The sequence below is a fragment of the Elephantulus edwardii genome, unplaced genomic scaffold (assembly GCF_000299155.1).
Source record: "Elephantulus edwardii isolate Elephantulus edwardi_28Jun2011 unplaced genomic scaffold, EleEdw1.0 scaffold00416, whole genome shotgun sequence".
Taxonomy (NCBI): domain Eukaryota; kingdom Metazoa; phylum Chordata; class Mammalia; order Macroscelidea; family Macroscelididae; genus Elephantulus; species Elephantulus edwardii.
In genome coordinates this window covers 687,018-699,016 of record NW_006400166.1, presented here as the reverse complement: position 1 = coordinate 699,016, position 11,999 = coordinate 687,018, and the positions used below count along the sequence as shown (strand labels likewise).

Sequence of the window (11,999 nt, the reverse complement as noted above, 5' to 3'; positions counted from 1 at the left end):
AATATCCCTAGTACCACGACCCCTTCTAAACCCAGCCTGGACTTCTGGTAGTTCTCTGCTGATGTGCTGTTCCAGTCGTTTTTGGATAATCATCAGTAAAATCTTGCTTGCATGGGAAATCAGTTCAAATCCATCAGTTGCTCTGTGTGATTTAATGCCTCTGAAAATGTTCAGGGGCATCAGCCATGAGGTGATTCCAATTTGATGGTTCTTCAACAACAGATTGAGTAGGTATAGAAAAGAATATAACCTTGGCACACACCTCTCCTGATTTTAAACCATGCATTGTTCACTTGTTTTGTTCAGACCGCTGCTTTTTTACTTTGTACATAGATTTCACATGAGCACAATTAAGTGTTCTGGCATTCACATTTACAGCCTTGGAAATCCTCTGGGGAAGTTCTCTGTCCTATAGTGTTGTTACAAATAGCAGCTAACTGCATAGCGATGATCATGGCTTGGTTTGATCTTTCTGCTATTTGTTACATTTTTAGGATATATTGTTGAAAAACATTCATATTAAGATACATTAAAATTTAAGACCACCTAAGTATAAAGTGAGATGGCATTGCTGTTATGAATTGCCTTTGAGTCATTTCTAACTCAGATTGATATGTGCCCTGCCCTGTCCTGTGCCATCCTCACCATCTCTGGCACACTTGAGCCTATTGTTAGTCACTGTGTCAGTACAGTTATGTCAAGGGTTGTCCTCTCTTGCACTGACTCTTCACCTTCCCAAGCATGCTGTCCCTTTCCAAGGACTGGCCCTTCCTAACAACACGCAAAATATGTAAGACAGAGTTTCACCATCTTTGTTTCCAAGGAGCACCCTAATGTTTACTTTCTCCAGGACAGACCTGTTTGTTCTCTTGGCAGACCATGGGATATTCAGTAATGTTTTCCAGCACCACAAGTCAAAAGCATTAATACTTCTGTCATCCTCAGTCATTGTCCAACTCTCAGATGCATAGGAAGCAATTGAGAAGACCATGGATCAGGTGCATCTTAGTATTTAAACTAACATCCTTGTTCATTAGTACTCTAGAGAGGTCATTTATTGACTGCTAATACCAAGGGTGTTGATTGTGACTCTAGGTAAGATGAAATCATTGGCAAATTCAGTTTTTTTCCATCTGTCATGATTTTGCCTGTTAGCACAGTAGTGATTATTTAGATGTGGAGATGTATAATCCATATTGAAAGTTGTAGTCTTTGATCTTCTGCAGCAACTGCTTCTAAGTCCTCACTTTCAGAAAAGAAGATTGTGTCATTTGCATAATACAGTTTGTTGATGAGTCTGCCTCCAATCCTAATGCCATATTCTTATCCATAAAGTCCATCTTCTTGGATGATTTATTCAGCATAGGGACCATATACTGTTTAACTGCTCTTTAGGGTCTTCAGGGTTTTGACATTTCAGAAGCACATTGCTAGAGTGTCTTCTGAAGAGCCTCTGGATGAGTTTCAATTGCCAACTTTTCAGTTAAATAAAATTTTCATTTGCATTATTCTGAAGTAGTTTTTGTCTGATGCTTCTGATACCTAACACTGGTTTTCTCTTTCATAGGAATTCAAGAGGGGAAAGGCCCTCGAAATTACGAGTAGATAGAAGGAAGCAAAATCTTTGAAAATCTAAAGATGAAGGCTTTTCAGATCATTTGCAGACAGCTCAGAAGTTCAAAGAGGTTTTCTGTAGAACTTACATCATGTGTAGGTTTCTCTACTACTTATTCATGTGGCCGGAAGAAAAAAATGAGCTCTTACAAAAAAGTGGACCAAGAGAAATACTCAGATTTAGTACAGTCTGTGCTGTCATTCAGAAGCAATTCTCAGACGCCAGAGTCACTGTTTGAGGAAGATACTCTACTCTATGGACCATTGAGTAAGCAGAAGTCCCCACAGCAAGATGAGGAAGCAAGGGCTCCACAAAGTTGGTTTCCTCTCTTCAATCCAGAGAAAAGAGTAGAATCAAATTCAGCAAGCAACCCTTCAATTCCTTTGAAAATCCCTTTGCAAAGGAATGTGATACCAAGTGTGACCCGGGTCTTACAGCAGACCATGACAGCAGAACAGACGTTCTATTTGGAGAGGTGGAAACGGCGGATGATCCTAGAACTGGGAGAGGATGGTTTTGCAGAATATACATCAAGTAATGCTCTCAATTTTGATGTAGTTATTTTTTTCTAGGATATAGAGTACTGATGTTAATGAAAATGAGTTTTGTTGAGGTTTTTGTTTTGGGGATGTATGGGGGTTTGGGTTTTCTTTTAGTTTCTCACTATACTGGTGAGACCCTACTTTCAAACAATAATAACTGGAACTTAATAACACTTTATGTGTTTTAATTAGGAGATCTGGTAGCCCAGTGGGTAAGGAGTTGTGCTGCCAACCCAAAGGCAGGCAGTTCAAATCCACCAGCTGCTCTCAGAAAGATGGGCAGTCTTCCCAAGTGATTTACAGCCTCTAAAAACCTGCTGTAGGGTCACCTATGACTCAGTTCCAAGAGTGTGTTTAAATATATTCATTCCTTTTCTAAACAACCCTGTGCAGCAGACATAGTATCCTTATTTTATAGATGGAAAAAGTTCTAGTATTGGGCTGCTAACCAAAAGGTTGACAGTTTGAATCCACCAGCCACTCCAGAGAAAGGGAAGAGTGGCTGCCTATACATTCTAACAGATGCTATCTGCTCCTGTTAGGATTTACAACCTCAGGAGTCTGTTGAAGGGTTGTCAGAAATTACAGCCGTCTCTGGCAGTTTTCTATTTTGTTTTGTTAACAGATGAAACAATTCATTTCTATAATAAGCTATGGCAAGTATTAGGATTACCTGTTTCTCTTGATTGTTCAAGGGAAAAAAGTCATCTGATAATAACATTCTAGTTATTTGCTAGGCTTTCTGTTAATGATCTAATCAATACACCCTTGCTCCGCTGATTAGTGTAGACAGGCTGATGAATTTAAAAATGTTGGCAGCAAGCCAGAACATGGGTATTTTATTTTGAGCTTGGTAAATTAAAATAATCCTAATAATAATTAAAGACCTTAAAATAATCCTAATAATAATTAAAGACCTTAACCCATTCCACAGATGTGAGATGAAAGGAATACGTACAGGGGCTGTTAAAATAATCAGTAACAACTATCAAACGGTTCTACTTTATTAAAAACCGTTCAGTGGTATGTTAAGTATCTTTTATTTGCACCATTAGAATTTAGAGCTGATTTTTCTTCATGGGAAATTGTTTCATTTTCTTTAAACCAGGAGTGTCACAGTTTAGGGAATCCTGAAATCAGGGTAAGAAATGTAAAGGCAGAGACTCTCCATTTTTATTCACTTGATTGCTTAAAGTATCCACAGCCCTTTGATTTTCAAATGTGTTTGTCACTTTCATTTATAGCTGTAATTTGATATCTTTAGTATTGATTGAATTGTGTGCCCCCAGAATACATGGATTTAATGATGCCCCATGATCTGATAAATCAAGTTGTAAAGGGATTGCAGGTGAAATGCAACACTGCTTAATCCCATCACTGCCGTTATCTGATGTAAAAGGAGTTTCCCTTGGGGGTGACCTCTAACATTTTTTGTCTTGTGAGCCAAAAGGAGACCAAGGATAGGGGTGAGAGTGGTATTTGCGAGACCTAAGTTCGTTAAGAATCACCGAGAGTGGAGTGAGTCTTTTCAGTCAGTGCAATGGGAAGCTCCCTGACATAGAAAAGACCAGGACACAGAGCTCCAGGGAATGCCCAGCCGACAGATAGAGAAGGAAACAAGAACCTTTCTCCAGACTAGGGAAATTCTTCCACTAGACTGAGCACCATGAACTTGGGTGTCTAGCCTTCTAAACTCTAAAAGAGTAAATTTCTGTTTGTTAAAGCCATTCCTTTGTATCTGTTAGAGTAGTACTAGATAACCAAGACAAGCTGTCATTTAAAAGTAACTTGTTTTATCTTACTGTTCATGGTTTTATTAGAATGTTTGTTTTCAGTATTTTTCCCTTGATTTTCTTTTCAGACACATTTTTACATGGAAAACAGTTCCATGAAGCTTTGGAAAGCATACTTTCACAGGGCAATTCAAAAGAGAGAGATGAAAATCTGCAGTCTGGCTACATTGAAAGTGTCCAGCGTGTTCTGAAAGACATCAGTGGTGTGCGAGTTCTTGAAAGTGCTGTTCGACATGAAGCCTTGAATTACGTGGGTCTGCTGGACTGCGTGGCAGAGTATCAGTGAGTGTTAGCATGTGCCTCCTTCAGAGCATGGGGATGGGTTCAGGTAGTGCGAGCAGAAAATGCCCACCACATTTGCCTCCTACAAATACTGTGGCTTCTGCTTCTTCAGTCAAATCTTTGTAATAGGTTAGGGAAAAAACTAGATGTGGATTGGAAGGTGAAGGGGGATATAGGAAGAAGAGATTAATAGTCCTTATAAATTGTTAATAAAATCAAGTTGTGAGCCCTTACTAAAAGTTTTCTGTCAGTTAAATCAAATTCGTAGAGAAAAGGCATAAAATCTTCCATGTGTCTTTTAAGATGACATGTGTTCTAACTGCTTCCTTCCACTCCCCTCCCCTCCAGCAAGGATTAGACATACAATCTAATTCCATCCTTCCATTTACCTTCCTGTTGAATTTCCTAAGCTTCCACAGGTTTTTAAACTACTGTGGAGCTACTGATTTTCCCATTTATCATCAGAATCAAAGGATAATTGTGAAATGCAGATATCCCTATTCCAAATAAAGCATAAAAGTAATAGAACAGGATGGGAAGAAAATCTTTTAAGTATAACCCTTGAAGATCTAGTTTAAATTTGAAAAAGAGAGAATATTCATTAATCTACTTTAGGCTAGTAGTTTTAATTGTTGCTTCATAACTGAAAAGAATCCTGAATGCCTAGAAATTGAACAAGCCATTTTTGACTGCCCTTCACAGAACAGCGGGCAGTCACTTCCACCCAAGGCCTATACGAGTTCCCGATGCCAGACTTTAAAAAGAATTTTTAAGGCATAATACATGTACTTGGTTAGTTCAGACAGTATTAAAAGTGAACTGAACCTGCCTACCCTCACTCTATTTTTAACCTCTGTTAAATGTTATGCTTTCTTTCAGGGGTATTTTGTAGTTATATATACAATGATGTGAGGGGTATTTTGTGATTATATATACAATGATGTGCCCATACATTTCGCTTTTTCATTTGAGGTACTAAGCTTCCTGCCCCACCTCCCCACCCTTTAAAAAAATGCATTCTTGAGATTTTTCCTCATTCATACACATTTGCAACTTTCTTAAGTAATTTTCCACCATTAGTGATCATTTGTCACATTTGCTTCTAGTCTTCCCCCCCCCTCCCCAGGAATTATAATGTTATAGATTAGTACAGGTCTCTCTTAACCATCTCCTCCATCATTCAGAGTGATTAATTTGATAATACTCTCTTGTAGTCTACTTTAGCATAGACACAAAAACAGCTATACAATACATAACCTTATTCCAGCCCTGTATCACTGCTTAATTTACATGTACAAATATGTCTTGGAAAATGTGCAGCCAGGGTGCTCCTTATACCCAAGGATGGTGAAACTTCTCACACACTGTGGGCATGTTATCAGGAGAGGCCAGCCCTGGGAAAAAGACGTCATGCTGGGGAAGATGGAGGATCAGTGAAAGAGAAGAAAACCTTCAACGAGATAGACTGACACGTGACTATGAGGCTATGACCATGGCTGAGAGATAGTGAGGATAGTACAGGATAGGGCAAGGTTCAGATCTGCCTCTCACAGGGCTGCTGTGAGGAGTAGTTGACTCAGTGGCACCTCACAACTATGCAGTTGCCATTATTGTTCTTATGAGTCACTGAGTTGAAACTGTCTTGTAGCTGACCTTCCAGCACATTTTCAGAGGCTGTGAATCGTGTGGGACAAGGTTGCTTGTCTTTGTGTCATAGAGCAACTGGTAGATTTGCACTGCCTGCTTTTGAGTTTACAGCACAACTCCTTACCCACTAGGCCACCAGAATTTCCTATACAGTTAGCTAATATAAAATGTAACAGGATGGGACCTGTGGCCTTAGGACCATAGTCTCTGGGGATATTGAGGACAGCTGGCATAGCACAGTACACACACACACACAAATCCTACTTTGGTGAGTAGCAACTGGGTTTTAAAAGTTGTAAGTATCTGTATTAGGTACAGCTACTGATCACTCCTTGTCTAGAAGAAAGGAAAGGAGGGAAGAGCAAGGATGCGTGGATACTCTTAGTCTAAAATGAACCTCAGCCTCCTCCATCCTGAGACCAGAAGAATGGGGTGATACCCAGGCACCACTGCTGACCATTCGAAGAGGAGCAGAGTGGGCAAAAAAAATGTGGAACTAAAAACCATAAAAATAGCCAGGTTCACTGGTCTTAAAATGGTAGAACCCCAGAGACTAAAGCCATTAATTACGCTTTGAGTACAGAACTCAACTCACTCAGGAAGATACTCACTTCCTAGCACAACCATACCAGACCAAATGGGCAGCATATATTCAGGGATAAGTTCCAGAAGGCAGACACGGTAATAGAAACGTATTCGTGGAGACAAAAATCACTACACGGTAATAAAAACATATTCATTGAGACAAAAATCACTAGGAGGTCATGGGAAGGAAGTGATGGTTTTACAAATGTCGTAAAACAAAATGAGTCTGAATGGGGGATTAGGAAATGTATTTACTCTGTGAATCCCCATTCAAATCACAACTTAAAAAAGAAACCTCAGTAGAGCAGAATACATAAGCTATTTGATGGCTGAAAAAGAAAGGAAAAACAATGGTAGGACTTTTTCACTTTTCAACGTATCTTCAATAGTAGGACACTGTACCTGTGGGTAAACTTTTAGACAGGGTCCAGGTCTTTTTTCTGATATTTGTGCACATAGTTGATAGACAGTAGATGTTGACAGATTGTAACTGACCTTTGGTTTCTGGATAAGAATTTCTTAATTTTATAAAACAAAATGTATGGGAGTGATGGTGTGAAACCCAATATGAAAGAAGAAAGGTGTGAAACACAATGTACTTGAATTAAACACAGTGTATGAATTTTGTATGTAAACCAATATAAAATAAAAATTTAAAATAATTTCTAAGGCACCATGGTGCTTAGTTCTTTGTGTTTTGCTCCAGTGGGCATTTGACGCAAAACCAATTAATATAGTAATAGCTAGTTTCAATTTCCCTGTTAACTGTTAAAGAACAGGAGACCATACAGTTCAAAGCAATTGTGAGAAAGTTTAGAAACGGAACTACAGGAAGATTTCCTGGCATCTCCGTGTGTCTGAACCTGTAGCTTTCTGTCTGCATTTTGGGAGGTAGTTTAAATCCTGTCGTTTGACAGGTCCATCACCAACCTGGATCTGAGGACAGATGGAGCTGTCTTTTTAAGAAGTTAGGAGAACATGGGAGCTCTGGGGACCTAGTAGCAAGAAGCTATACTGCAATCCCAAGAGGTACGCAGTTCAAATCCACCAGATGCTCTGCTGGAGAAGGAGGGGCAATCTCCTCCTGTACCAGTCAGATCCAATTTGACGGTACACACAAAAAAATAATAAAATTAAAACAAAACAAAAGAAGTTAGGAGAACAGAAGCACTAATTTGTATTGGGGGATAAGCAGTAAACTGATTAAGAACCTAAATAGGATTTTTCATTTGAAGTGTAACCTACAGAGACTTTTTTTGGTTTCTCTTTAGGGGCAGATTGTGTGTGATTGATTGGAAGACATCAGAAAAACAAAAGCCTCTGATCCAAAATACATTTGACAACCCGCTGCAAGTTGTGGCGTATATTGGTGCTGTAAACCATGATGTCAACTACAGCTTTCAGGTCTGGACACTGATCCTCAGCTTACTCAAAACTGTGCTCAAAGCTTCTTAGCTGCTAAACTCAGGATAGTCTAGTGCATTCCATAGTCAGCTGTTCTTGAATCTTCTATCACTTTTAAAAGTACTTTCCCCTCATCTTCTGTGACTCTTTGCTCCCCTTTAATCTCTGATGATAGTCTGTTCTTCATTGCCTTGTCTATCTTCATTGATGCCATTTCATCAGCCTGTCTCAGAAAATGAATTGGGAGATACTTGCTTTATTCTGACAAGAATCATTGTTTTGGACCTAATGTGGATGTAGTAAAAGTGTCCTGTGTTTCTTTGTAGGTTCAGAGTGGCTTAATTGTGGTGGCCTACAAAGATGGATCCCCTGCCCACTCACACTTCATGGACACACAACTCTGTTTCCAGTACTGGGCTAAGTGGCTTCATCGACTGGAAAGATACACAGAGAAGCAAAAGAGCCAGAATATTCAAAAGCCCAACTAGGGATCAGGATACCATTTGGGAACATTCATTAACATTTAATTTTGGGAAGATAGATTACTGTTTACTGCCCCATTGGACGTGTTCATTTGTTGAAATGTTTCCAAAATTACTGAAAAGTCAGAGAATTTAAAGAGCTACACACCACATCAGATACCAACTGTGTTACCTCCATCTGTTTTTTACCTGAAAGAGGGTGAGTAGGATTGGTACAGGCATGGTGACCCTGGGGCTTAGCTGTGGACTGATTGTGTCCCAGGCAGAATACATTGAAAGGAAGTGAACCTTGGTGTGCCAGCCACACAAGAGGTCCTTGTGTCTCCATTTTCCCCAGGGAAACACTGTGAGAGGGAAGGGAGAACAGGTCCCCCACGATGTGCGATGAGCATGAAGAACTCTCATCACCCAGTGTCCTGGGAACCTGTCTCATAAATTGGGATTTTATAAACTGTATGTTTCATCTGAGGAGAAAGATTTGCATTTAGAATTTTTTTTAAGTATAAGATTATTTAGCATCATGTAAACAATACTGTATGGGGAGACAGCACCTTCACTGAGTTATTAGTTGTAACCCTCACAACATAGCCCCTAGGAGTATACAACTCCACTTTAAGAATTGTAACCTTAGGTATAATTATATGCTTGTTTTGTTCAGTTTATATGCTTAGAGAAAATCTGTTTGTGAAACTTTTCAGCTGTAGAGGAACAATAATAACATGTGTATGTCTTTGCTAGGTAATGAAAGTTATTTGTTACTCTAAGGTTTAGCAAATTTAAATGCCTCTGTGGGGAAGGGGGGCAGGGTTCCCAATAGAGTGGATCTGTTAGTTACAGTGGTTGTCACTGTTTTCTTTCAGTAGACATTATAAGAAATAAAACAGAAGCTCTGCATAAAGTGATGATAATTATTATGTGCATTTTGATAGCTACTGTGTGTTTATAAGACTATTTCATAAAGCTCAAAATTATATTTTGTCTCTTAACATTTTACAAATGGACTTGTTCTGTGTGATGTGTGAATGCAAAGGAGAATGTAATATCCTCACTAAGCTCTCAACCATGTTCGCCTGGCAAGGAAAGTCAGATTCAGGCAGAGAAGATTGACAGAGAACTTTGTATTGACACTACATTTCGGTACTCCTGTTTTGTTTTTTTCAGCAGTCTGTATTCCTATAGGGAGCTACAGTGGCTGTACTGCAATCCAAAAGGCACGTGGTTCACATCCAGCAGCTGCTCCTCTGGAGAAAGATGGATTGTCTTCTCCAGTGCCATGATCTGCCTCTGAAGAGTCAGCTATGAATCACTTGTGTCCAATTCAATGGCATGCAACAACATAGCCCTATAGCCTTTCATTTCCAGTATAAAAAAAAAAATCAAATGAGACAAAGACAATGTTGCCTTCCTACTGTAATAATGAGCCATTTCCTAGATTTAGGAGGCTCGTTAGCTGCCGTGGAATTGTTCCCTGACTCACTCATTATGACCCAGTGTACAATGAGAATCAGCTGATTGTGATGCATGACATTTTTGTTTGCTTATTTTCCAAAGTAGATTGTTGTTAGGTGCTGTCGAGTCAAGTATCAACCATAGCAACCCTATGAACAAATCTGAACCCTGCCCTACCCTGTGCCATCTTCATACTTCTGGCACATTGGAACTCATTACAGCAGTCCACCTGGTTGAGAGTCTTCCTCTCCTTCACAGACCCTCCACTTTTCTGACCAGTCTGTCTCTTTTCAAAGAATAGCCTCTCCCAGCAACATACCCAAAGTAAGTTAGGTGAAGTTTTACCATCTTTTCCTCCAAGGAACACTCTGGCTACACCTACTCCAAGACATACTTGTTCTTTTGTCAGTCCAAGGGATAGTTAGTGCTCTTCTCCAACACTGCTGCTCAGAGGCATCAATTTTTCTGTCATCTTTACTCCTTATCCAGCTCCCAGATGCATTGCAAGTGATCAGAAAGCCCATGGCCTGAATCGGATGCATCTTACTCCTTAACTTGACATCATTACTCAATAATTTGGAGAGGTTCCTTGACTGCAGAATTTCCCAGTGCAATACTTCTCCTGATTTCCTAACCACTAGTACCATGCATGTTAATTGTGGATCCAAGTAAGACAAAGTTGACAGTTTCAATCTTTTCTCCATCTATCATCATTTTTGTCTATCAGCCCAGTGTGATAAGAATTTTTGTTTTCTTGACATTGAGATGCAGTGCATATAGAAGGCTGTAATCTTGGATCTTCTGCAACAAGTGCTTCAAATCTTTCTCATTTTCAACAAGCAAGGTTGTGTTACCTGCATAATGCAGATTATTGATGGGTTTTCCTCTGATCTTGATGTCACATTTTTCATTAGAGTCCAGCTTCTTTGAATAATTTGCTCAGCATACAGATTGAATAGATATGGAAAGAATATAACCCTGACACACTCCCATCTTAATTTTAAACCATGTAGCGTACCTTTGTTCTGTTTGCACAACAGCCTCTTGTTCTAGGTATAGGTTTCACATGAGCACACTTAAGTGCTCTAGGATTCTAATTCTTCTCAGTGTTAGCAATAACTTGGTGTGAACCACACAGTCAAATGCCTTTCCATAGTCAATAACTAAAGGACAAATAGACATTCGTTTAGTATTCCTTGCTTTCAGCCAGGATCCATATGACATCAGCAATGACATCCCCGGATATTGGACTCTTCTAAATCCTGCTTGAACTTCTGGCAGTTTCCTATATATGCATAGCTCTAGTTTTTTAAATGATCTTCAGTATTTTATTTGGTTGTTATATTAATGAAATTGTTTGATTGCTTCCATATTCTGTTGGATGATCTTTCTTGGGAATTGAAACAAATATGGATCTCTTCCAAGCCATTGGCTAGAGAGCTGTCCTCCAGATTTCCTGAAATAAAACTGGTAAGCTCCTTCAGGAATGTATTGGTTAACTGAAACAAGTCAGTTGGTATCACACAGATTCCTGGGACCTTATGCAAATGCCTTCAGGGCAGCTTCAGCTTCCTCCTTCATTACCCTTGGCTTCTGCTCAGATGGTACTTCCTGCAGTTTTTCAGTGCCAATCAGTTCTTTTGGTATGGTGACTCTATGTATTCCCTCCATCATTTTTTTTCCTGTCTTAATTTTTTTAAAAATAATTTTAATGAACATTTACAGAGAATTTGGATTTCCATTCATTCATTGCTGTACTTCTCTCCCTGCCCAGCCCTCTCCCCCCAACCCCCAGTTCGCTCCTCTCTTTCAAAAGTAAAAGAAAGACTCCCTGGTACACAATCCCCCCGCACTCCTCCCACCATCCCAAGTACATTCCACTATGCAACCTTAATTGTGGACTCTTGTGATAACCATAATATCCTATCATACATCGCTTCTAAATTATTCAGTCCCTCATCTGTTTCAGTGCAGTATACACAATTTATCCAGTTTTTCTCAGTCTTACCCCAACCCTGATCTCAGTCCCATTTTACAGCAGTGGCACCATGCTCCTTTAGCAACTGAGATATTTCACTCAGAATAATGTCCTCCAGGCTCACCCATTTTGAATAATATTGAATGAGTTCCTTGTTTTTCAATGCAGCATAGTATTCCATTGTGTGAATATACCACAGCTTCTCTACCCATTTGTTTGTTG

At 39.5% G+C, this 11,999-nt stretch overlaps 1 protein-coding gene across 1 annotated transcript; it reads left to right on the top strand.

The window, feature by feature from the left end:
- Positions 1-1,638: 1,638 nt before the first annotated feature.
- On the top strand, positions 1,639-8,356 carry MGME1 (mitochondrial genome maintenance exonuclease 1). The gene is made up of 4 exons (XM_006902465.1): positions 1,639-2,149; positions 4,019-4,232; positions 7,736-7,868; positions 8,195-8,356. Exons 1-4 carry the CDS (start codon positions 1,639-1,641, stop codon positions 8,354-8,356), a joined length of 1,020 nt encoding a protein of 339 aa, XP_006902527.1.
- Positions 8,357-11,999: the final 3,643 nt, after the last annotated feature.